This window comes from Semicossyphus pulcher, unplaced genomic scaffold (genome assembly GCF_022749685.1).
Source record: "Semicossyphus pulcher isolate SPU_LCO1_2020_fin unplaced genomic scaffold, fSemPul1.0.p SCAF_14, whole genome shotgun sequence".
NCBI classification, from domain to species: Eukaryota; Metazoa; Chordata; class Actinopteri; order Labriformes; family Labridae; genus Semicossyphus; species Semicossyphus pulcher.
In genome coordinates, this window is record NW_027211648.1 from 18,437,555 (window position 1) to 18,463,301 (window position 25,747).

General features: G+C 41.9%; 3 protein-coding genes across 5 annotated transcripts; all 3 read left to right on the plus strand.

The window, feature by feature from the left end:
- The first annotated feature begins 1,139 nt into the window (after window positions 1-1,139).
- Window positions 1,140-15,520, plus strand: inf2 (inverted formin 2). 3 transcript variants are annotated; one of them, XM_069661937.1, is made up of 23 exons: window positions 1,140-1,339; window positions 4,390-4,791; window positions 5,289-5,404; window positions 5,618-5,777; window positions 6,537-6,570; window positions 8,254-8,395; window positions 8,493-8,625; window positions 8,881-9,483; window positions 9,913-10,058; window positions 10,160-10,221; window positions 10,301-10,403; window positions 10,509-10,594; window positions 10,718-10,818; window positions 10,922-10,992; window positions 11,079-11,186; window positions 11,280-11,350; window positions 11,457-11,577; window positions 11,683-11,847; window positions 12,133-12,235; window positions 12,334-12,486; window positions 12,783-13,640; window positions 13,922-13,975; window positions 14,743-15,520. In XM_069661937.1, the coding sequence occupies exons 2-22, from the start codon at window positions 4,395-4,397 to the stop codon at window positions 13,972-13,974; spliced, it is 3,786 nt and encodes a 1,261-aa protein (XP_069518038.1). In that variant the 5' UTR covers window positions 1,140-1,339; window positions 4,390-4,394; the 3' UTR covers window position 13,975; window positions 14,743-15,520. The 3 variants fall into 3 exon arrangements, with proteins under 3 accessions (XP_069518038.1, XP_069518039.1, XP_069518040.1); XM_069661938.1 differs by lacking the exon at window positions 13,922-13,975; XM_069661939.1 differs by lacking the exons at window positions 8,254-8,395; window positions 8,493-8,625; window positions 8,881-9,483; ... (13 more) ...; window positions 13,922-13,975; window positions 14,743-15,520 and having other exon boundaries at window positions 6,537-6,574.
- A 386-nt stretch (window positions 15,521-15,906) lies between these two features.
- adss1 (adenylosuccinate synthase 1) lies at window positions 15,907-20,404 on the plus strand. The gene is made up of 13 exons (XM_069661523.1): window positions 15,907-16,178; window positions 17,159-17,261; window positions 17,349-17,411; window positions 17,489-17,539; window positions 17,620-17,686; window positions 17,798-17,905; window positions 17,982-18,063; window positions 18,147-18,273; window positions 18,349-18,503; window positions 19,054-19,178; window positions 19,339-19,436; window positions 19,548-19,697; window positions 19,941-20,404. Exons 1-13 carry the CDS (start codon window positions 15,990-15,992, stop codon window positions 19,991-19,993), a joined length of 1,371 nt encoding a protein of 456 aa, XP_069517624.1. The 5' UTR covers window positions 15,907-15,989; the 3' UTR covers window positions 19,994-20,404.
- Window positions 20,405-20,666: 262 nt separating this feature from the next.
- Window positions 20,667-25,381, plus strand: siva1 (SIVA1, apoptosis-inducing factor). The gene is made up of 4 exons (XM_069662333.1): window positions 20,667-20,834; window positions 21,232-21,420; window positions 23,849-24,002; window positions 25,177-25,381. The coding sequence occupies exons 1-4, from the start codon at window positions 20,714-20,716 to the stop codon at window positions 25,223-25,225; spliced, it is 513 nt and encodes a 170-aa protein (XP_069518434.1). The 5' UTR covers window positions 20,667-20,713; the 3' UTR covers window positions 25,226-25,381.
- Window positions 25,382-25,747: the final 366 nt, after the last annotated feature.

Consider the following 25,747-nt stretch of genomic DNA (forward strand, 5'->3'; position numbering starts at 1 on the left):
ATTAGATAAAATCACATGAACTCAAAAGTATAATAGATGCTGTAGCCTATATGTGACAGGCAGCTTGTACTGTCCAGATGATCAGGGAGCCCAAGTTAATTTCCCTCCAACAGCGACTGTCCACCCGAGGTCAGATCCATCTGTTGGGATGGGGAGTGTGGGAGGAGGGCCCGACCACTGGCTGCATTCAGCATCACAAAACGGCTTCAAGTCACATAACGACAGGCCCATTAAGACCGGAAATGTAGTAATTCTGCCTTCAAAGTAAAACGCTCCTCGAACGATTGGAGCGTTTAAAACGTTATGTAATGAAACATATTCGAATAAATCTGATGTGATTCCTCCAGCAGTTTTTTTCAGTTAACCATCTGTTGCTAGGCGAAGAGTAAGCCCGCAGTTCCTTGGTAGTTAAAGTTCAACGGAAAATAGATAGGTCTTTTGAAATTAGCCTACCTGGTTTCAGCGCTTTTAGCAGGTAACGTTACTAACTATAAAAAAAATAAGTATTTATTGTGTAGGTCTAAGTACATTATGTTAAATAAGTTTCCTGTGGTCCTTTTAGTGCTATTGCTGTACTAGCTGTTGTTCAGGTAGGGCTAAAGCGTTGGGTAGGTTCAATTGGACTAATTTAGATGTTATAAAACAAGATATTTTTATCCTTTTTTGTACTGTATTTTTAGGCTTACATGATTTATTATTGTATTGTACCTTAAGGAATGTTGCTCTTTCACCAGTGAGTGATACTAATGTTTCTTTATTTATTTATTGTTTATTGTATAAATTCAAGCTAGCCTGTTTAGCTAGCTAAATTAAATATTTAATTATTTTCTTGCGAACATATCTTTCTTGTAACTATAATTTTTAGAATATCTTTATTTCGCATTTAATGTTAACAAAATTAATGTAATATCCTGTGTAGCTGTATTTACTTTTACACACTTGACTCAAGTAAAAACTTTCAAGGCCACATTTTGTCTTTGTCTCATATCGAAACTGCTTTACGTTTATTTGTTTATTTAAAAAATAGGCTATCAAGGCCCTTCTCCGCATTTCTTTATTTTGAAAGTCTTGACCGGATTTTAGCTCAGTAATGCTGATACATTGACACTGCCAGTCTCTTACAAGTGAGTGAAGCCCTAGGAGCCGTGGCGATTTAAAAGCGGTGCCATCCGCATACCACGTAGGACTTGACCTGCCACAGAGTGCCCACATTTTTCAGGGGTTTCTGTTTCTCTTTCGGCAGAATAAAAGGCTGCCTGGATGACTGCAAAGGGATCACTCTTCTGAAACACACCAGGGGACGCGCTTCTTCAAGTGCATATCTATGGAATAAAAACAGGTAAGATACTCAACCTATTGGTGATCGATAACGATGCAACAGTGTGTTAAGATGTGAAATGACCACTTGCTGAAGCGATGATCGTTCTGTTTTTATTTTTCTGCTGTCTTTTACTCGCCACAGTAAGGTGACTGTTCCCGTTATGTCCCATGGTATGTGGGAAAATCGCAGCGGAAAGTAGCCTAATGATGTTGCACCGTTCATGTCGATATGTCAGGTCCCCTTTTTTTTTATCATAATGGACCAGTGCATAATGCAGATTAAAACTCGCAGTTGTATTCATATGACACAGTCCTGCCTTGCCATCCCGGAGTTGGTAATCGAGTGCTCCCTCTAAACCTCGTCTTGGACAGAATCAAGAGGAAGAAGGCTGTGATGAAAAAAAACTGTGGTGGCAAAATTCCCCTGAACTGTGGTTTCCAGTTTTGAGCCAGTGTTTGGACCATGTGAGCTGTCATATGTCACTGCACAGATGTTTTATCTATGTGACAGCTGCTGGAGTAGCCATCAGGGAGGACTGTTAATTAAGAAAACTAAACAGCCACCAAAAGATACATTTCAACTCCAAAAATGTGCTTGTGGACTTTGCAGGCATGTCGGTCACTCCCTTAAATAGCAGGGAGGGGAGGAGAGGAGGTTAGGATATCAGCTTAATGTCTGCCAGATGTTCTAAGTGGCAATAATCATTCTGACAAGACTGTAAAAAGATTTTTGATAAAGATTCAATTATAATTTCACAATAAGCCAGCGACATACTGTATGTTCCATGTGTTGACATCTGTTTCGTAACATGAAATCATCATCATTATGTCAGTGCTAACAAGCTCAAATCTAATTTTGTAATACGCACCCTCATCATTTATCCTATTATATGTGGTATTTCTGTGGAAGGCAAACACAATAAGAAAAGGGAGGAACAGTTTGCAGACTGATGCATGAGATTTAATTGATTCCCCGTAAATATATTAGCTTGTTTACTCATTACTTGTCACTGAAATACACAGAAAATTTGTAGAAAAAATTAGCGCGCATAAGCTTATGCATATGTCTCAGAGGAAATAAATCCGGGGAGCTGTTTCTGCATGCTCAGAAGTGTTGATGCTGTACAGTAGCAGTGGGCTGCTGTGTAGGCGGCTTAACCAGAGGACAGATGAGTAGGTTTGTCCTGTGCACAGTGAATCAGCCTGCTATTAGAGGTGCATGTGGGTGCGCTGGCAGACAAGTCTGCAAGTGAGACTTGTTTATATTTAAGGTGTGCACAAAAGAATCTGCAAATGTTTAGTCCGTGATCTTTTGACATGGTTCGACATGTAGCCCAGATGTTTGTACATGCTCAGAGAATTTTTCTCCGCTGGGGTCAGATCAACATCTCTTGGAATGAAATTGAAATTGCAAAAGAGGAACAGGAGCTGTCATACAAAGCGGTTTTATCTTGAGCCACATTTCCTGTCCCGGGAAAGCCCTTTCCTTCCTCGTGAAAAGTTCCTGAGCCACGCTGGAGCGTCCACATGACACACACTCACACACACCATTTCCCTTTTAGTGTCTTAGTCATAAGTTTGGCTATACGCGAAATGATTCCACTTAACAGAACTTTTTCAATAGAACCCGCTTGCTTCACAAGTGTTAATGACTGTGAAAATTACAAGCATCAACTTGCAACTTTTGTTCCCTTCTCACTCTCACACAGCTTGAATACACCATGATCGGCTGAATCCGAAAGTGTGTAAACGGAGGCTGGGTACGACTCTCCTCAGCTGAAAGGGGGCAGGGAGCATTCCATCCATTTTGTGGCTAATGAACACAGCCCTTTGAAGAGTATTGAGAAGGCCTATTGTAAAAAACGCCATTGTCTGCCTGCTTGCTGCCACGGTAACACTCTCGCACTGGCAGCGCGACTAAAATGCTGCAGTCAGAGCTGACAAATGCTTTGCCAGAAAATGTGAGAAAGAAAAAGCCTCACTTCACCTTGAGTCCACTGAGTGAATAGAAATCCAATTTGCACAATTTTTTCACAAGTCATTACTCCTGTTCCTGTGATTTTTTTTTTCTGAAAGAGAGAAATGAAGAGTATTTGCAAGCTGCTTGTAACTGTGTTTACTGACGAAGCAGAAACAGAACAAGACTTGTAGAATCTATAATTCCTTCCAGACTGGCTCACTTAATGACCTTTTTGTAGAGCATTATGTTTGTTCATGCTCATGCCTGAATGTCTCATTTGTATATCTTTTCTATGCCAAGTGGGAAATCAACAACATGAGACAGAAGAGGGACTCACACTTGACCACCTAATATAACAACTCCGCAGCAGAGAGAAAGTATTTTTAGGCTTTTGGGAGAAAACGTTCCCCTTTTTTGGTCCGAGCCCTGATCATGTTATTCTATTAGCGTGTGGGAACATGTTTATACTAGTTACACGAAATGCAGTGGATTGCTTACAGAGGCTCAGATGTGAAACAGGTTGGTTAAATGAGGTGACTGTGCTGTGGTGTTATGCCAGAAAACTTGAGGCACTTGAGGATCAATGCGTTCATTCAAGGTAAAGTCAGATATGTTGGCTGTATGCTGAAGAGTTCTTCTCACACAGTTGTTCTTAAGTGTGCCTTGTGCATGTTTTTTTAATGTTTTTATCCAAGTTGTGAGCTTTAAAACACATTCATTCATATTGTAAATTATAAAAGGTTCAGTCCAGACACCACTGAGCCCGGCTTTGTGAGTTTTGTCCAGCTGACTGAGAGCTTCTTCTCATTCAAGCAGGATTAAGTAAGAATGTTTGGCAGAGCTACCAATGACTGGACCGCTGACATAAAAGTGCAGAGCTATCGTTTCCTATTCTTTCCCCTGTTCATTTCTGATAAGGCCGTGTGTTGGCCTGGTTCCTGTAGGCTGGATAGCAATGATGACACTGTACACTGGAAAAAGAATTGGATAGCAGTGTATACAGATCCATCTGCAGGCCACAACAAGTCGAGTTATTATGAAATTAATAGCTGAAAATTATCTGAACACATAAACATTGACGAGGCATTGTTTCCTTCTTTCCTACGCAGCCATCATGTCAGGGAAATCGGATGGAAAGAAGAAGTGGGCGGCGGTCAGGGGCCGCCTTGGCTCCTCGCAGGACTCAGACACCCAGCAGGAGGCCAATTTGGAGAGCGCCGATCCGGAGCTGTGTATCAGGCTGCTGCAAGTCCCCACTGTGGTCAACTACTCGGGGCTGAAGCGCCGCCTGGAGGGGAGCGACCAGACGTGGATGGTGCAGTTTCTGGAGCTGAGCGGGTTGGATCTCCTCCTGGAGGCCCTGGACCGGCTCTCGGGGCGAGGATGCTCTCGCATTGCCGACGCCCTCCTGCAACTCACCTGCGTCAGCTGCGTGCGGGCGGTGATGAACTCCTCTGCAGGGATCCACTTCATTATAGACAATGAGGGATACATTCGAAAGCTCTCACAAGGTTGATCACCCTTCATGATTATGTCTCTGTAGCCTCACATATTTAGAGAGACAATATGTCTGTTATGTATCATGTTTTAGGAATATTTTTACATTAATTTTTGGCTACAATGGTCATTACTCAGGGGATTATATGGTCCCCTGTGACTCACCCTGCTGGCCTAAATCTTCCAGACACGTATTCAGCTTTATGTACAAAGATGAATCATTAGTGGTTGCTTCATGACATCCCTAAATATGTAATGTCACGCTGTGTTCACAATATTGGATTTTCCCACCTTCAAATGAACAAATGCATTTTTATCAACAGCAAAAAGCCAAATCTATAGAGGGCAAAGTTCAAGTAGAGTTGCCTTAAAGGCTGTGAAACAAAACATTCAGCTTGTGTGTACACTTTCGGGAAACAAGGGGACGAGATAGCGAGCGACTTGCTTCGAGAGAAACAGAAAGTGTAATTATGAGACCTGTATTGATGTGTGTGTTCCTGATGCCCCACAGCGTTGGACACTTCAAACACCATGGTGAAGAAGCAAGTGTTTGAGCTGCTCGCCGCCCTCAGCATGTTCTCCGCTGACGGCCACTGCCTGGCGCTGGATGCCCTGGACCACTACAAGGCAAGTAGAACATGTAGAGTCGAGAAGACTCGCACTTAAGTAACATCTGTTTTTGAAGCTGTTTATTGATTCACCTCACATGACCCTACATCATCATTCTTGGTCATAAACTAATCTTACAGTGCCCTCTAGTGGCGGATTGCATGCACCAGCATTATAAATCAGTATAATGACAGTCTTCATCAATGAAACTTACTTTGATTTCCCCTTCAGGGCAAGAAGTCGCGGCAGTATCGCTTCAGTGTGATCATGAACGAGCTGCAGGCCACAGATAACGTCCCGTACATGGTCACGCTCCTCAGTGTCATCAACGCCATCATCTTCGGGATGGATGACCTCAGGCAGAGAGATAAGATGAGAAAGGAGTTCATCGGTAGGTAGCCGCTATTTAACAAGAGTCTCATCAGGAGCAGGGTCACACTGGTGTAAACAGTATTCCCAGTACTATGCTGAAAGTAAGTGCAGAGAGGAGAAAGCAGGCCATCAGCAGGAGCTCTATTACAAATATCTCAGTCACTGGGTCCGTCTAAGAATAGGTCCAACGGCCTAATTCTCACTTTGAGAAAACGCCTGAGATCCTCAAGTGGATTAAGCATTGTGTATTCATGCATTTGCAACAATAACTAGTGAGTATCAAAAGTTTAAGCTTTCAGAAAATATCACTCTTACACAGTTAAATCAAACTTATGATACATTTGCAAGAAAGCTCCATCCATCAATCAGTCTTTAGTGAATTCTTACTGCCTGTGGAGTCTTTCCCAGCATATACAAGATCAAAACAGGATTAACCTCAGACTTGCACTTCAAACATGACCTTTTTCCCATGAGGCATCAGTGTTTAGCTTCTCAAATATCTCCACAGTTGATAGTTGGACAAACATCTCACAGTTGTATCTACATAAACCCTCCTAAGGTCCTTAAAATGCCACCCAGCACATTGGACCAATCAGCCATTTGTTCAGCCACTCCTCCTCTGTGATTGCTCACCTGTGACTTCCTGCCATTTCTCCAAAAACTAACATATGCAACTGTGGAGGAGAGATGTGTGGCACCTTTTCAGCATAAACTTTCTTAAAAGCTGATAATTGTGTTGTTGTCATACTCAGGGCTGTGTTTGATTGTTGTGTTGCAGGGCTTCAGCTGCTTGATATTCTGCCAAAGTTAAGGTGAGCTTTCATTCTGTGCTTCACATTTTGTATTTTTTTCACTCTTCATCATTAAAGCAGCTTTTATGCAGCCAAGCATCTTTTAAAGGTTACTTTTAAAGTTCATTATCGTTTCAAGTAAACACCGCTTTTAGGAAAAAGACGTTTGCAATTTGCATCAATTAATGTCTTTGCTTTGTCACAGCCCAGGCTCCATGAGCTAGACAAAGAGGGAGACCACGCAGTTTTAAAGCAATCATTTATTGAAACTAATAGAAAAACAACCTAAGAAATGTATCTGCAGTCTGTAAATCAGTGGTGAATGTATGTGTAGTGTTGTACAGGCAAAAGAAAGACAACCAACCAAAAGGTATGGTAATAACAGCAGAGAGAGAGGCCCGATCCCAATCTCCAGCCTAAAGCCTAAGCACTGAACCCTCACAGACTCAGATGGCATCAGGCGTGCAGTGCTTGAGTGCATTTGTCCGTGAGGGTCTGAGAACTGCATAAAAATGCAGAATGGGACACTATCGTGGCATCACATGTTGCCTGGAAACAAGATGTGGCATTAAATAACTAGAAAAGCCGACCGCAGCTTGTAATTGTGTGTCTTACATAACAGTGTTTACATGTTTTAGCAAACTATCAAAAGTCAGAAAGGCATTAATGTTAATCCTGTGTGAATATTTAACTGAAAATCATAAACCTCTCTAAAAACGTGCTATAAATAACCACATAAGTGATTCATTAAATGTTGAACAGATTAAACGTATTTGCGGTTCCCTTCACTGTCCATGCTCGCTTTGGGTACATTTAGTTTTTTTCTTTACAAACTTTATTGAATACTACTTTAATATATGAACATTCGTTTACATTGGTTTTCTTGTTCAAACTTTATTGAACACTACTTCAATATACGAACAATTGTTTACATTTAGGGTTTTTTTCAAACTTTATTGATCACTACTTCAATATACAAACTTGTTACATTTAGTTTTTTTTTGTTCAAACTTTATTGAATACTACTTCAATATACCAACATTTGTTTACATTTCGGGGTTTTTTCTAACTTTATTGAGCACTACTTCATTATATGAACATTTGTTTACATTTAGGGGTTTTTTTTGTTCAAACTTTATTGATCACTACTTCATTATACGAACATTTGTTTACATTAAGGGTTTTTTTCTAACTTTATTGATAACTACATCAATAGACAAACATTTGTTTACATTGAGTTGGGGGCTGGCTATCACGTTTGTACCATTTACATGTCAACAAGTTGGCTATGAACTCTGGGTAATTACCAGAGGAAAGTCTGCAGATCTGCGGACTCACGGAAAGTCCGTAATTTGGCGTTGAAAAGTCCGCATTAGAGCCCTCACACACTTGGTGATTTGACAGCGGGACAGCACTAAGCACTCACACACTTACCTGAAACGCGCCTCAAAGTCTGTGAGTGTGGAGATTGGGATTGGTCCAGAGAATGAGGCTGAGATGCCATCTTAAATACACCACGCCCAGCCTGCCCAGGTGCAACACATCAGGGCAATTAGCTCCACCCATCTCTACCTGCAAGAAAAGGAAACACAGGACAGGAGGAGGAACGCTGACACAGTCAAGGGCCGCTTCCTGAAAACTGAAAATGGCATTAAAATGTGATGAAGTGTTCCCAACAGTGTTCTGTATGTGTGTGGTGTGCAGGGAGCAGGATGATGAAGATTTGATCATTCAATGTGAAGCTTTTGAAGAGGCAATGGCTGAGGATGAGGAGGAGCTGCTGCGGATCTATGGGGGCATTGACATGAGTAATCATTCAGAGGTTTTTTCTACACTCTTTAACAAGGTATCTTTAATTTTCTGTCCACTTAAAACATTCATTTAATCATTTAATATGTCGAGCCCTCTTTAATTTATGTCTATGCATGTGTCTCTGTGCAAAGGTGAGCAGCTCTCCGGCCTCTCTCCAGCTGCTGTCCATCCTGCAGACGTTGTTGGTTCTGGATCCAGGCCGCTCCGATATCTGGCTGGCTCTGGAGGCCATCACTAACAGAGCCACACTGCTGGCCCAGGACTGTGAGTTAACACTGAAGCAACAATACATTCACTTTTGATCGACACTCTAAAGAGGCTAATGGCTAGCTAATGGCCTCCTCAGTGATTCATGTGTGAAGGGGGGAGATTATCCTGGAAAACTGATCCGAGCGAGGAAGTTGAAGCAGCTGTTGACAGGATGGCTGAAAGCTCTTGTTCGAGCAAGTTAAGTAGTTTCAGTTCATCTGTGTGTGTGTGTGTGTGTGTGTGTCTGTGTGTTTTGGATTTGTGCTCCAGCTCAGATGGAGTCCTGTGAGAAGATCATGCAGCGGCTGATGTTCTCCAAACGGAAAAGCAGCGCAGGTCACAATGAAGTGGACGGGCAGCTGCTGCGGGTGGATAAAGCCGTGCAGACGGATCTGGATCAGCAGGACAAAGAGGAGACGGGCAAAATCATCACATCCACTCAGAAGCCACTATGTGCCCCTCCTCCACCTCCTCCACCTCCTCCTCTACCCCCTAGTATGACAGGGTCAATGCCCCAACCTCCTCCTCCTCCGCCCCCACCACCTCCTCCTCCTCCCCCGCTACCCGGAGGGTTCGGTGGGCCTCCGCCGCCGCCTCCCTTACCTGGAATGGCACCACCACCTCCACCGCCACCCTTGCCCTGCGCTCCGGGCATGGCTCCCCCACCACCTCCGCCACCCCTACCAGGGATGGGTGGCGGACCACCACCGCCACCTCCCTTACCCGGCATGCCTCCTCCACCTCCTCCTCCCCCAGGCATGATTGTGGCTCAGAGTAGCCAGGTGCTGGGATGCGGCGCACCCTCAAAGGCATACCGATGCCCCACGCTGAGGATGAAGAAGCTCAACTGGCAGAAGCTCCGTGCTGTTACGGGTGAGGGAATAAAACACTCTTGTGAGATTCAGATTATTATAATCTGTCATTTATCTTTATAAAGGCTGAGTTTTATATCAAGAATGTCAAAGTAAAATCAATATTTTAGAAAGTTTGCCTCCATCTGTCAGGATCTTATCACCCCTTCAGGCCATTTTATGTTAAAACAAAACCGTATCATATAAAATGTGAGTGCAGACATCGCCTGCAGACACCAGTGTAGAGAAAAACTAATGGGGATGGAACATTGTTATGAAAAGCACTCTGCTAAAACCAACAGACAGGTTATTATTGCACATTTGGATGTTATTTAATGAGGGTGTTGCCGAGGATTCCCCTGAGCTTGAGGAGAAAATGAGTTTCAGCCTATGTGTGATGTCTAAGCCACATTAGCTCATGACAGTTTCCTTTCTACCTGCGCACACACAGATGGTCACTCCATGTGGGCCTCGGTTCAGAAAGAGCCTCCTCCTCGGGAGCCGGACTACAGCAGTATCGAGCAGCTGTTCTGTCTCCCGGTGACCGAACACAAAGACAAGGGGGCAGCTGCTCCTGTCAAGAAGGAGCCTAAAGAGGTGTGCGCGGTCAACACTCCACACGGCTCCTCGGAGCATTCAGAAAAACAAACACGATTATCAAAGCTATATAATCAATATGCCTCTTTGTTTTTCTATAGATAACATTCATGGATCCAAAGAAAAACTTGAATTTGAATATATTCCTAAAGCAGTTCAAATGGTAAGATACCTGATTTTAGTGTTTTTAAATACATTTCGGCTCGTTTCCCTGCTAAATATTCTTCATGTTTTCTGTTTAGCAAAAATGAGGAGTTTGTAGCCATGATTCAGAAAGGGGACCGTTCGAGGTTTGATGTAGAGGTGCTAAAACAGCTTCTAAAGCTCCTACCGGAGAAGCATGAGGTTTGTTCTGTTAATAATCCTCCATCCTCTTTCGCTCGTGTATCTGCCATTAAGGGCACTTGGAAATGGCAAATGTGTGACTCACTGTTTTTGTTTTTAATGTAGATTGAAAATTTGAAATCATTCCAAGGAGAAAAAGAGAAGCTGGCGAATGTCGATCGCTTCTACACCTGCCTGCTCACGGTGCCATGGTAACATTACATACAGCTGTCTTGGTTGAGCTGTTATTGAAGTGCACGCTTGATATTCTCAGTCTAATGTATGCTGTTCTACTTGGCTCTTTATTTACTTTACTTTCTGGCTTATCTCCACAGTTATCAGCTGCGCATTGAGTGCATGTTGTTGTGCGAGGAGACGTCATCAGTGTTGGATATGCTCAAACCTAAAGTCAAGCTGGTGGAGGAGGCCTGCCAGTGTAAGTGCACCGTCAACCTCCAGATGTATTCGCACGCATGCAGCCGAACCATCCAGATTAGAATACACATCATCAAGTTAACACCATGTAACTCATTTGTCAGCCCTCAGAGACAGCTCGCTCATGCCCAGCTTCTGCAGGCTCATCCTTGATGTTGGAAATTTTCTCAACTATGTAAGAACCTCTTCAGTCTCATGTATATTTCACTGAAGCTGACATTAAGACAGAGCTTGCATTTTTAATCGTCGGACTACTTTCAGGGAAGTCACACAGGGAACGCCGAGGGGTTCAAAATCAGCTCTCTGCTCAAGCTCACAGAGACCAAAGCCAACAAGAGCCGCATAACGCTGCTTCATCACATCCTGGAGGTACACTAACTGGCTCACAGCTGCTGTCATTTCTTTTTTTTCTGTCTCGTTTATGAAGATGCTTAATTACACACTGTGGCTTGTTTTGCAAAGGAAGCAGAGGCGAACCACCCGGAGCTGCTGGCGCTGCCAGATGACATAGAGATCTGTGAGAAAGCAGCAGGGTATAGAAACCTTTCCCATCTACTTTAACTTATGTTTTGCCATTTAATTGGTCCTCTGTGGATCTGTACCAGGCACGTAATCAAAGCTTTTACACTTTGTCCTCAGAGTTAATCTGGACTCTATGCAGTCAGAAGCCAATGGCTTACTTAAGCGACTGAACGACACGGCCAAGAAGGTCTCCAACTCAGCCGAAGAGGTGAAGGAACAATATATAAAAGTTCTTGAGGTAAGATGATGATGCTCTGCCTACAAACAGAGCCAACACTTTATGACTCAGTGCTGTTTTAGAAGCTTGATCCAAATCCCGAAACCCTTTTTTTGACTGCTGCAGGAAAGCGCAGAGGCATGTCAGGATTTAAGTGAAAGGTTCACTGCGATTGATAAGAAGAAGAGCGAGCTGGCGGTCTACTTATGTGAAGATGCAAATCAGCTGTCGCTCGAGGATCTCTTCGGCACAATCAAGACTTTCCGAGGTCTTTTCATCAAAGCACTGAAGGTCACATTTTTTTTTTATACATCTGTTGTCTTTTATACTGAATGTTTAAAATGTGTAGTTTTTAAAACTCCTTATTAGGGTTTCATGCTGAACTGATGGACACTGTTTGTATACACAGTAATGCTGTCGGGGAGAAGGACGGTGTTTTCTTTGCAGCATAGATAGCATTATACTGTGGGAAAGCTGGGGGATGTTAATATGTCTCTGCCCAAATGATACAAAGACACATCTCTAAGTACATTTTGTACTTGGCAGTGAGTGACATCATGACTTTCATGATAACAGGAAAACAAAACGAGAAGGGAGCAGGCGGCCAAGGCAGAGAAGAGAAAAAAGCAGCTGGCAGAAGAAGAGTCCAAGAGACAGAAGGGAGAGAACGGAAAAATAAGTAAGCTGTGGACAGGCCTCCTTTCTTTCACTGTAGTAGACATTCCTGTGTTCACTGAATTGCATTTTAAACCCTCTGTTTACCTCCTCTTTTACCAGTCAAGAAAGGCTTTGTGCCACAGAACGACGGCTTCATCATCGACCACCTCCTGGCGGATATCAGGAAAGGTTTCAGCCTAAGAAAGACCAGGCCAAGGTGCGATTCGGAAAGCCTCCCTTCTAGTGAAATTCGTAGGGATACCTGCCAGTCTGGTAAGGACAAGAGACTGTGGCCTCCATCCGCAGTTCTAGCTCCGCTCCTGAGCCCCAACACAGCCTTGCTGCTTTACCTCGGCTGTTTTTTATTTGCACTTAAACACCACTTCCTTCTTGCTAAGCTAGCTCCATTGCCTGGTTGCTTTGCTGAGCTATGTTAGCATTTGCTTACATGACAAGCATTTTATTTTCATGCATCTTTGCTTGCAATGAAATATCACCCCATGTCAAATATAATAATGGTTTTCATGTACACACCTTCACTATCAGTATGTCCTATTTCTCCTGCTCAGGATCAAGTGTGAAATCTGTAGGAGAAGAAGCGGCCGTAGAAGCTGCCACCATTTCCGCTCCCACCAAACCTCAGACAGAGGGTCACCATGCCACCGCAGGCGAACTGAACGGCTTCATCAGCCCATCAGAAGAGACTCCACCAGCACTGCAGGGAACAGTGCAAGACGGACCAGCAGCGCCTCCCAGCACACCCCCAATAAAACAAGCCATGGCTATACAGGCACCCCAGGAAAGGCCGGCGTCGCTGCAGGAGGAGCGACACCCAAAGGAACCTGCAGTTTCACCGCTAGATACGATGCAACGTCCGCCTCAGGTTGAAGCGGAACATCACACATGCCCCTCCACAAATGGCTTTTCATTGGAGTCACCTGAGAGCAGCGCCTTCAGCCCATCTTCCCTCTCAGATTCAGACCTGCTAGAGGCTCTGTTAGACAGCTCGCCCAGCCCATTACCTGAGAAGCTGATGCCTGTGGAGCCTAGCGTGAATATTCAAATCAAGGACAGTCCTTTACCTGGTACAGACAATGTGACACAGGGTAGTGAAAGCAATATAACGGGAGAAGGGAAGGGTGAAACTAGTAATAAAACAAGCCATTTAACAGAGACAGTGGGACGAGAAAAGCAGGAACACATTATCGTAAAAACAGCCGATCAAGATGAGGTCATCAGCTACAAACATTCGGACCCTAAGAGCCATGAGACCACACTCAGTGAGGGCATCGAGGGGTGCGACGTCCCAGATGGACTGGTATCAGAAGATCTGCCGTCAGTCTCAGAAGCAGTGCCTCCGTCGCTTAAGCCCGAACCAAAGAAACAGCCGAGCCTCTTTAAACGAAGCAAAAAGAAGAGTAATCCAGGTAATCCATCCACATACAAAAATAAAGATCATGTTCAGAAAGCTAGTCTCTTGACGTGTCTTAAAGGGAAATCTATTTTTATTTTGTTTTTATTGCATTTAACATTTTATATTTTATGTATGGGCTATTTTAGTGTATTTTCTTAAGTATTTAGCATGTGACACCATTTTATTAAAGAGTTTGGATGCAGTGTGCAGCCCTTGATTTGCAGATTGAATATTGAATGGATGTAAATATGGCCAGTGTGTTTGAATGCTCTGTTTTCCATTCTGAAACACAAGGTAACAATGGGAAAGGACACACTAAACATAAAAAAGGCTGTGTGTTGCAGTGAGGTAGGTCAAAACGGTGCGATGGCAAACTGTAAGCAGAGTTCAATCACCGTCAAAGCTTTGTCCAAAATAACGCATCATTTGTTGGTCTAACTGGATTAACTGGATTTCATTTGTCTCTGTTGTCCAGCTTTAACACTTGCTATCTCTTCAATGTTTTTGCAAGTCAGGTGTGATCAGGCTAAATATCCTAACAGCATTCAATCAAGTGTGTGTTGAGGTGATTCTAATATTCTAATACCCATCAAAGCAAGGGAAAACTAACCATGAAGGTACTCTTATGTTAACAAGGGAATCCTCTCTAATCAGCACTTAAGTAGTCTAACATCACAGTTTTCTGATCTCAAGCAGCCTTGCAGTTTGTGAAGTCATTGTGACGTCATCGTGGACTGAGTGATTTCATAAAAGTTGTCACTTTTGTGTCTCTACTCCCCATATTTCTTTGTCCATTCCACAAATCTGCAACTGGGACTGTTTAATCCACTAACACAGTCTCGTGTGCTTCCTGTAAACCGTGTTTAAACTGTTGATGTGAGCTTGATGAAAGATGCTGTATTTGATGTCAATCGATTACAAATGTTTTACCACAAAAAAAAGGTTTTAAACATTTTAAAGCTGTAGTCATGTTTGCAATCCGGACAATCATGAATAAACTTCTCTGCCTTTAAGCGCACAGTTTTATCCCACTGTAAATATGTTAGCTTTAATTAAAGACTTTTATTTTTATATATTTTGATTCCATTGACTCATTTTAGTCTTTGTTTCCTTAGGTGACTCCAGAAAAAGGAAAACGAGAGGAAAAAGAAAATGTTAATGTCGCTAAACTGGAAGGACTGAACTATGTTTTATTTAGTGAGACTACATGAGTTTCGACTCGTTCAGGGGGAAGCAGAAGTCTTCCTTTTGCCATGATTTGTTTCTTTTTCAAGACCAAGAAGAGGAAAAGCATCAAAAGCTGGGATCTTCAAAGCATGGATGTCAACATGTCACTTTATGTAAATGAGTTGCAGCCTTTGTGTATATGATTGCTTTGGATTCAGGAAAAAAAAGTTGAATATGCTTTCTATGTTTTGTATAATTGTTGTAATATGAAGTGAATGTGTTTTGCTATATGCTCTACTAACTGTTCAACACCTATAGAAAGAAAGATGCAGTGTTTGGTGCAAGATATTTAATTTAATTCATCATAAAACTGCTTTAAAGTCATGTCTTAATTTATATATAATCCAGATGATCTCTAAAAGGAAATATAAGAACGGCACTTAATGGATTGTAACTTTTAATGTTAAATATATTTTAATAAAAGTGAATTTACTGTTAAAGCTGCTGTGAGGAACTTTGTGTTTGTGTTGATTTTGGCGCCCCCCTGTGGACAAAGCTGATTTTGTCCTGTGCATGCTTAAGAGGTGGTTTTTAACAAAAAAATCAAGCTCATCTCTCATCCTGCATTCGTTAACAGCCATATATCACTCACTTTAAACTTTTGCCATGGAAAATGTAAAGGCAGCCAGTTAATCACTTCATCTGACACCTACCCTCCACCAGCAGTTTCAGGCATTAAAAATAACTATAGAAATAATCACTCTTGTCTCTGATTGTCTGGTTTGCTTTTGTAGGTCATATAGAGTAATCATAATAAATTTCAGTCAGTTTCATAACCATCAAAAAACTCCTCACAGGAGCTTTAAGCTGTTTTTAATCAACACAGTCACACAGATGGAGGCAAACAGAATAAAGTAGAAAATCTCCACTATACAAGCTACGTCATTTATGATATATGAGCGTTATAATAATCAGCTAATGGGTAAATCTGCCCTCATTTATCACTGTGACAGTCGTGGAAAAATCTATTTTCTCGTTGCTTTAACAGCCTTGGAGACAACTCGCCTGAGCGCGGCGACGCACTCACGCGCGTATGGCTGTGACATCATCGCCTCTGAGGTGATAGATATGGCAATGCCGCTCTTGCAGTGCAGTCTAGTTGTCTTGAGACGGACGGACTAAAGCCACCGCCATCATGTCGCTCACCTGGTCTGCGAAAGACCACAAAAACATGAGTCAAACCGCCGCGACCGGACAGAAGCGATCGCGTAACGACGCGGGGAACAAAGTGACGGTGGTGCTCGGTGCCCAGTGGGGAGACGAGGGCAAAGGGAAAGTCGTCGACTTACTGGCGACTGAGGCGGACTACGTCTGCAGATGTCAGGTAACTGTTTTGATTCGTGATTTCTGATGAACATCCATATGGGCGTGTCCTTGATTGTCGGTGAATGCCCCATTTCTATCAATTCAAAACCTCACAATATAATCTGTCACTTACTGGCTGCCTGTTCGCGCGCAACAGGTGCTCCGGTTAAAAACACTTGTACCTCTGTGATTTGGGGAATAATTAGCAGAATGTTGTCATATTAGACGGGAAACCTTTTTGAGTATTACAGTCAACAATATTGAGAGTCTACTGTCACAGATTTACATGATAGAAAAGGAGAATTGTTTCATTTAAACTCAAATTTTACAACATTGTACAGATACATAATACCAGATGTTACCTTTCTAGCAATATTGAGTAGAAGCTACAAACCTGATTTCTCTCTAAATCCTTGTACCCACCTCTTAAACTGGTGTAAAGTAACTTGGACTGACTCAATCAGCTGATCACAAGAGATAATAGTGGGTTTGATTGGTGCATTGAATTTATAACAAACTCCAGACAGGTCAGTATCTGTTCAGTTGCATAATAGATACAAGCGTCTGGTCAGAAATCAGAGGTCAGTCCGCCAGTGGAACACGCAGTGAAACCTGCCAACTGTTGCTGTGTTGTACTTGTACTTTCCCCACTGACAGGACTAGCACCCTGTGTTCTGGAGGCTTGAGAGCCCCACCCACCGGGCTACAGAGAGGTCACATTCTCAGGGTGGCTTGATATGTGAGAAGGCCAGGTCTTAGCCAGGAGGGAACAGAGCGGAGGATCCATCAGCACCAGCCAAGTCTGTTAAAATAGGTGCTGGGAAAGCACGGTGGATTTGGAAGAGGGTGGCTTATCGCTGTCTGGAGAAAACACACATTTGAATGGGGTTAAATCTTCTGTAGTGGTCTTAAAATCATACTGTACTTGAATGTATCACCATCAAAACATGACAGTATCACATGGCCCCGATACACTATGTACCCTGCTTTGGTTTCCAGGGGGGCAACAATGCAGGACACACAGTGGTCGTGGAGGGCAAGGAGTACGACTTCCACCTTCTCCCCAGTGGAATCATTAACTCTAAAAGCATATCACTCATCGGTAATGGCTTCTATTGGTTCTTTATACAGACAGCATCATTAAGAGTATCCAGCTTGTCCACACAGTCTTCTTCCTGTGTTCTTATAGGTAATGGAGTGGTCATACATCTACCCGGCCTGTTCGAGGAAGGCGACAAAAATGAGAAAAAAGGTATTTAGATTTTAAAAAATGCTACTTATTGCACTTCTGTAAATTTTACATTTATGTGATTTCTATTCTCTGACCAGGTCTGAAGGGCTGGGAGAAGAGACTGATTGTCTCAGACAGAGCTCACCTGGGTATGTACAGTACATGTAATAGTTTAACCTTATTCACAAAAGTATTACCTTTTAATGATTCATTCGCCATCTCTCTGCAGTGTTTGATTTCCACCAGGTCGTCGATGGCCTACAGGAAACTGAAAGACAAGCTCAAGAAGGAAAGAAGTAAGACCTGCAGCAATTTTCCAAAAGAAAATATGGCCTAGCACACTACAATACATGATTTGATAGTTTTATTTAACATCAGTTGCTTTTGCTTGTTTTTCAAAATAAAAGCATTGGAACAACCAAAAAAGGCATCGGACCTGCATACTCCGCCAAAGCATCTCGCACTGGCCTACGTGTATGCGACCTCCTCGGCGATTTTAAGGACTTTTCTATGAGGTAAAGATCATGAAAAAAACAAGACTGAAAATAATGTGAAGCTGTGACAGGATTCATAAGTTTCCTTTCCATTCAGATTCAAGAATCTCGTCCACCAGTATCAATCCATGTATCCATCCTTGACAGTTGATGTTGAGGATCAACTGAAGAAACTCAAGGTAGACATGTTTGACTACAAAGTTATGAATACTTGTCAGTGCTTCCAACAAAAAAAGACACATTCCTTTGTTGTTTCGTGCAGGATTACGGTGAGAGATTGCGGCCGATGGTGAGAGACGGGGTCTATTACATGTACGAAGCTCTTCATGGATCTCCAAAGAAAATTCTGGTTGAAGGGGCCAACGCTGCTCTCCTCGACATCGACTTTGGTAGGGTCAGCAATGACAGCGTAAAATGAATGTATGCACCGGTGCTGTTGTAACATATAAAATTATTCTCTTCAGGCACGTACCCCTTTGTGACATCATCAAACTGCACTGTGGGCGGAGCATGCACTGGCCTCGGCATCCCTCCTCTGAATATCGGTGATGTGTTCGGTGTATCAAAGGCCTACACCACCAGAGTGGGAATTGGCGCTTTCCCTACAGAACAACTCAATGTAAGAGCTTGATATATCTTAAATGAATACGTTATGACACTGTCACTTCTCTCCTGGCCTTCGCACTGTATAAAGAAGAGACATATGACATGTTATGTAACTCACTGATATCGAGCATGACATGTACAGTTTGTCTGTGATCATGTGGCAAACACGCAAGACAGCAGAGCTGATAGAGGAGAGGGTGGGGAGGGAGTGGAGGGGTTGTTCTCATGCTGAGTGCAGCTGTCAAATTTTGTGAGAGACAGACTCAAACACTCTTTACCTCTTATACAGATCACATGTGCACAGGGATAAATTTAGGGCTAGAGTGCGGGTTCGGGATATATTTACGGTGTGAGCAGGGGTTATGTTACTAGTCACGGGAACTGACCATAGGCACATAGGTCAAGATGTTAACACTTTATCCCCCAGCCCCTGTGATGTGTTATTGTGCTAAGCTGTGTGCATAACTGGAGCACTGATGGCATATTTTTAGGTTATTTGTGGTATGTCTGACATTATTAAAGTTCAAAAATAATAAACACTTTTTTTTGCCTGTTTAATGCAGGCTGTAGGAGAGCTGCTGCAGACGAGGGGTCATGAGGTGGGTGTGACCACAGGAAGGAAGAGACGCTGCGGTTGGTTGGATCTTGTCATCGTCAGATATGCTCATATGATTAATGGCTTCACCGCGTGAGTTCCTCCTGCAATTTAAGCAAAACATGAGGAGTTTTGTGGTTGTTCTGTATGAGTATTGAACCACAATTACCCTACAAGCATATATTTTGTCCGCATCACCAAAAACTGCAAATTATTGACACAGCTCTTTTCTGACATGTGACCTCTCCTACAGCATTGCTTTGACAAAACTTGACATTCTGGATGTGCTCGATGAGATAAAAGTTGGAGTTGCCTACAAACTCAATGGAAAAAGGATTCCCCATTTCCCAGGTAAGGAAGAATAAGACTTCCAGGTAAGGAAGAATAATAAACAGCTGCTTTGTTTGATGACAGATAAGGTTGGTTTCATGATTGGTAATTCTTGATTTTTTTCAATGGTAGCCAACATGGACGTTTTGCACAAAGTGGAGGTTGAGTATGAGACCTTCCCTGGTTGGAAGACGGACACGTCTGCAGCCAGGAAGTGGAACGACCTCCCAGCCAAGGCCCAGAACTACATCCGCTTCATTGAGAACCACATTGGAGTTCCCAGTATGTCTGACACATAATAACAAACATATCTATTTTTTACTTTGCATAACAGAAGCTATGGTCAGCACTACCTCTAAAGGCCTCTGATTAAAAATAAATCAAAACATGATATCTTTTGGATGAGACTGTTTCACTTATCAAAAACAGTCCATTTCTAGAATGGATTTTAATATCATCTACAGTTTTGTCAGCTTTTCTAATCATTTTCTTTCTTTCTTTCTTTCTTTCTTTCTTTCTCTTTAGTCAAGTGGGTCGGTGTTGGAAAGTCCAGAGAGTGCATGATCCAGATGTTCTAAAGGAAAACCCTTTACTCCCCTTGATGGAAGCGCAGACAATCAAGCTGGATGGGGCATTTATTCATCACTTAAGATTATCCTCTCCTCATTAGTTATTAAACAAAACATCTATGTAACCTTTGAGCAGTGTTTGCTATGTTTGTTTTGTTGAAATAAGATAACCTTTTTCTTTTATTAGTACAAATATTAAATTTGACCATAAGATACATTTCAATTTATGGCTGTATCACCAATGAAGGCAGCACAAATGTTTACAAATTTTCATTAATCAAACTGCTTGTTTTCTGTCTGCAATGTAAGCACAAACAGTTGATTCAAAGACGTTCATAAACCATTAACAGTTCAATAGCTAGAAAAAACCATTACACTCACTTAAGTCATCATCAATATGATTAAAAGTGTACAAAGCAAGCATCATGTCACACTTTGTGAACCCGAACCTGTTCTTATTCTCGTCTGTGGTTGTGATCTATTCATTACTAAGATTAGACCGATATTTCAACATGCACGACAGTCCGTGAAGGCAGCACAGTAAAGGGCGGCTGTGGACAAAGTTTAATATAGCACGTGACACTATAGCAGCTCTCTGATTGGTTGTGAGACTTCACATGACAATATAGGGAGTGAGGGATTGGTTCATTGACTCCTTACTTACATTTTCCCGCAACAAACAGTGTGGAAGACCGTAGGAGCACCGCGGGACTTTTTTTTGGAGCTAAAATGCCGAAACGAGCTTGTCCTTTTCAACAAACCTTCTCCTCACAATACAAAATACATATCGGACAACATGAGCTGAATAATTACGGCGTGTTTGGCGACAAGTATAAGCAAGAAATCCATGGTAAGTACATGCTAGCTGCTATATTGTTGAGTGTCAGTGTTGGCTAATGTTAGCTTCGTCGGTTAGCAAATTTGCTAATTTTCCTAGCAGTTGTTGGCCTATTCTCCCATATTCATCAATAAACTAGTTGTATTTGTTACTGTTGGTGATTTTGTTCCTGTTCCAGAAAACGGCAAGACGTTTATAGGTCATGACCTCTCATTAATTGCCACCTACGCCTGTTGTGGTTCACAACTTTTAAACTAGACGGTCATGGATAACTTAATTTGTCTGTACTGCCAGTTAGCCTCTGAACTACCATAAAGAAGTAAACATCAGCCTTCTGGCCACAGCCGCGCTGGTCAGCTGAGTTAGCCACGCGTGGTTTCACTAATGAGTGTGTCTTTATTCCACACAGAAAAGACAAAGAACTTGCTTTTCAACGGTGCCAAGGCTGTGATGGGAAAAATATGGACTGGAGAGGAGCGGTGCACTGACCCGCAGCCGACTGGACAAGTAGAGACACCTGCCAACAGACAGGCTCTACTTAGAGGACAGACAACTATCGGACATGATGGGAGACTTACAAGAGCAAATGCTGTACAAGGTGAGCCTCATCTGATAGACAAGAGAGATGGTGGCCACAGATTCTTTTCTTCAGCAAGCTTTCGCATGGGAGGAGCTCACTCTTACCCCAGAACACACTTTGGCGAGGTCCACAGTATATGATAGGGCAGAGCAGACACTGAAACAAAAAACCTTTACTGCTTTAAGTTACATAGTGTGGTGGCTGATGGGACTCGGGTGCTTTGAGCAGTGTCCCATTGAAGCAGGAGCATACAGACTAAACCAAAGAAAATGGGTTCTTTGGAGCCCCTGAAGTACTCATCAAATTCAGCAGTCCTCATAAAGTTATAACCTCGTGACTGTAAAACATTGCTTACAATTTCCTACAAACCCATATAAGTAGAAGTAACTTTATGTTTAAGTTAAAATCTTTACTCTTATGAGTGTCAAGCTGGTAAACATTTATACATTCACATAAACACGACGTAAGCCACAAGATATATGAATCGGCATTCATATCATGTCATTCATGTCTACTCATGTTCTTGCATGTCGCACATCTCATCCGAACTCCCTACCCCACAAACCCGACTAAAAGACAAAGATGAGACCCCACAGATGTTCTTCCACACCTTGTTAAATTTCTTGATTTAATTTATTGTATCATCTTCAGACAAATCTTATTTTAATGGTCAAATTATACCTCATCTATTTTTGCTGAATCTGTAAAGCGAATGGTTTGTAAGAGATATTCAGCAAAGCCCAATGATGGAATGCCTGGAATCAAGAGATAATTATGCCTTAAAAATAAGTCACAATGTAATGCAAAGGTTTTACTTTCCATCAAAAGCTAAAAAGAAAGTGTCCCATAGTTGGACAAGAAAAATCTCATTTCCACAATTTTCTGTTTCTGACTGAAATAATTTACGGATTTTTCTCTTTTTTCCCTCCATTATAAAGTCAACATCTTTGAAGTTTGGACTGCTGGTCGAACAAAACAAGGCCTCTTTCAACTTGACATTTTTTGTTACTTAGTCGTTTTCTAGAATAATCCATTTATCCATAAAGTAATTGTTAGTTGCAGCCCTAGGTTGTACTTTCCATCAAAAAGCTAAAAAGAAAGTGTCCCATAGTTGGACAAGGTTCAAATATCATTAGACCAGAGTTTAGGGCACAAGTTTGGAACTCTGGGAAGCTTTCAGATGAGTGCTCAAGAACTTCAACCAAGTCCAGTTACCTTTCGGATTAGACTTTCTGAACTTTAAAAAGCATTTATTTGCAGAACTTCAAAATAATATTTTGCTGTGACTGTCTGATTTAGTCCATGTGATATATTTGTTCTATTTTTTCTCTTTAAAATCCCTTATATTGGCCTACAGAAGATCCTTTCCTAAAAGGGGGAAATAATCCAGGCTTTTCTGTGTAAAAATAGTTATTTCCATTGACCAGCTGAAGCTAATGAGTCCTTAGCAATCAGAATAGAAGAATAAAGCAGGAAACTTTAACAGTATTTTTACACTAAAATGAATAATTTTCAGAAAAATACAACTAAAACCACATTTAAAAACAAAAAAAATCCAGTCTACATGTGGCTATGTCAGAATACCCAAGTTGAGTTCAACTTGAAATATGTTAACTTTTCCTTTTTTAATGACCACCCAAACACAAATACATGCTTATTATTATGTGGTTAGAGTAACAGGGATCTGGTGCACATATATCATTATCATAGATGTTACGACCCAAAATATGTTCAAGAGGATGACGGCAGTAACAATAAATTGAAAAAACCAGGTAAAATAACGGATGAAGCGGATTAAGCAAAGTAGGCCAAAGGTTTATTCAGAATTGTAACAAAACCACTTAAAGCAAGTGAGAAACTGAAAAACCACTAGTTTCAACACAAAAAGTAGGCTAACTAACAATAAAGAATAACTAAATCACTGCAGGCGTCACTGCCACTGGAGGCCTGCTAGGTTCACACGCTGAACTTTACCCCAGCCACACACTGGTCCACACACTGGTCCACACAGGCTTGATGAGAAGGGAGGAATGAGAGAGAGACCACAGCTCTCTTCTCCTTCTTATAGCCTCCTACTCATCAGCAGATTAGCCACACCTGCCTCACCTCTACTGCAGAGCAGGAACCTGCAGAGAGAGGGAGAAAACACACACACACACACACACACACACACACACACACACGGCACGTAACAAAAGCAAACATATTTTATCTCTATTTCAAAACTGGAAAAAAGACTGGTCACCACTCGCTGAGAAACTTTTAAAATGAGACAGACTTTGAGGAAACATATTTTGTGCTCTGACCGAACATTAAGGGTAGTGCAGTTCATGTTTCTTACCAGCAGGTGTCAGCGTTATCACAGACATGGATGTTCAGTTTGGTTACTTTATAACTTTGCTGCTAAATGCTCATCCAGCGTGATTTGAATGTGTGCTCTGTGTAGGTGCGGCAGTGGTTCCTACAGGCTGCTGTGTGTGTCAGAAGAGCCAGGGGTCCAGGACACCATGCTCCCAATGTGACCGCTTTACATGTTCCTCCTGCACCCGACAGTGCTCCAGCTGCTCCAGCCTCTGCTGCTCTGTCTGCACCATTATAGAGTGAGTCCACGTCTGATTGCATGTTCACTCAGTGTTCCCAAGCACTTTGACGTACTGCATGTTCCACACAAATATTTTGACAAGCTTATCAGCCATTGGTGCCCTTAGAGGCCTTATCTAAGTTAGTATTATCTGTACCTCTTATGTATGGATATTTTAAATTTTATGTTTGGCTATTTTTCAGCTGACTGAAATGGATACAAATGTCAAATTAACAATGAATTTATTGTTATAACTTCACATGTCTGCTAAGTCAAACCTCTCTTCACTGCATAAAAGTGTTCTGACTCATTAAAAAGCATCATCCATTCAGAAATATTGTGCACGTACAACATTTTAGTGCTTCCCTAGCTGGAATTTAGCTAAAAAAAAAATTTCTAGTCACCACAGCTTCAAAGGATCATTAGATCCCTTTGAATCAAGGCACCGTGCACGCCAAGGTTAATTAGGCGTCACTTAAAAAAATCATCTGCTTTGGAAGTTAAGACTTGTTTCTATATGAGATGTGGGTTTAAGACATTTCTAATCTTTCCAGTGAGAGACATTCCCACTGGAACTGTGCAGACGGCAGTACTGTAGGTGTGTGTGCATCAACTGGACAAAACTGTCCTAGATATTAACTAAAGAAAATTAAATACTTAAACTCATTGACAAACATGACCACACAAACCCGTTTTGGGTTTCGTGCCTGTAAGTTGCAAACAGAGATATAAGAGTGAATTTGCAAGATGTTAAAACCTCAAAAAGCACATGAAACAGGAAGCAAACAAGCTGCTTATTCATCTTCTGTGTATGAAGAAGCAGACTGAGTACTTCTACAGCAATCACAGGGTGAGTAATTTTGCCTTGAAAGAACCAGGGAGTCCTTTTAATGAAACATTTATTGAGAAGCTATTAAGATATAATGTCTTGAAAATTAGGATGTTTTTCAGCCCTGTTTGCTAAATGAGTCGCAGTCCATTGATTGGTGCAGCTCGTTGGTTTTCATAGAGTTGCTTGGCTTGTTTGCACATCACATTTTGCAGATGTATCTTGGTAGGAGAGCAGGGCAGCCGTTGCTCATCGGGTTTATCCGTTCCATCATTTTTAAGCTGCACCAGAATCACCCTCCAGGGACAAACATTTGTTGAATTGAGCTAAATAACTGTAATGTCATTCTTTCTTTGCTCCACAGTTACAGCGGACAATATGATGAAGTACTCTGCTGCAGTTGCTCCACATAAAGACTGACCAGCGGAAGGATCCGGAGTTTATGTTTGAACAAATACACCTGCCTCACATGAGATAACTGCTTTTTATTGTCTGTGATTTTTATGTGATCTAAATGTTTTCTTGTATATATCTATGTATCTGCATTAACTGAAAGCAACTGAAATAAACTTGAACAATTTTATATACAGTTAAATGTGAAGAGTCATCTCTTTTAGTGCACCTTTAATGAATACAGTTAGTGTGATTTAGATTAATTAAAGGGGCACAGTTTTTATTCTGTTTAGGGACTGGTTTGTTGCATGTAAATCACACATTACAGCATTTATATCCTAAGGTAATTTAAAAGATCTGTTAATAGATGAGCCCTTTGAAATACTTCTTTAAATCAACAAATGCACATTGCAAAGAAACGACCCATAAAACAGGAAACACTTGCTCAATCATGACTGAAGTAATTGTTGGAATCCAAAAATCAGCCAGTTAGCGAAAATCATGCGTTTGAGATCGATCAGCAGATGGCAGCAAACTTCAAG

What these genes read in the sequence shown, in the direction of transcription:
- inf2 (XM_069661937.1), top strand. Translation starts at nt 4,395, where the DNA reads ATGTCAGGGAAATCGGATGGAAAGAAGAAGTGGGCGGCGGTCAGGGGC. An exon ending in GAAGCTCCGTGCTGTTACGG is followed by an intron (nt 9,484 to 9,912) that starts GTGAGGGAATAA and finishes GCGCACACACAG; the next exon opens with ATGGTCACTCCATGTGGGCC. An exon ending in AATATATAAAAGTTCTTGAG is followed by an intron (nt 11,578 to 11,682) that starts GTAAGATGATGA and finishes TGACTGCTGCAG; the next exon opens with GAAAGCGCAGAGGCATGTCA.
- adss1 (XM_069661523.1), top strand. Translation starts at nt 15,990, where the DNA reads ATGTCGCTCACCTGGTCTGCGAAAGACCACAAAAACATGAGTCAAACC. An exon ending in TCTCCTCGACATCGACTTTG is followed by an intron (nt 18,274 to 18,348) that starts GTAGGGTCAGCA and finishes TATTCTCTTCAG; the next exon opens with GCACGTACCCCTTTGTGACA. An exon ending in ATGATTAATGGCTTCACCGC is followed by an intron (nt 19,179 to 19,338) that starts GTGAGTTCCTCC and finishes CCTCTCCTACAG; the next exon opens with CATTGCTTTGACAAAACTTG.
- siva1 (XM_069662333.1), top strand. Translation starts at nt 20,714, where the DNA reads ATGCCGAAACGAGCTTGTCCTTTTCAACAAACCTTCTCCTCACAATAC. An exon ending in GTATAAGCAAGAAATCCATG is followed by an intron (nt 20,835 to 21,231) that starts GTAAGTACATGC and finishes TATTCCACACAG; the next exon opens with AAAAGACAAAGAACTTGCTT. An exon ending in AAGAGCAAATGCTGTACAAG is followed by an intron (nt 21,421 to 23,848) that starts GTGAGCCTCATC and finishes TGCTCTGTGTAG; the next exon opens with GTGCGGCAGTGGTTCCTACA.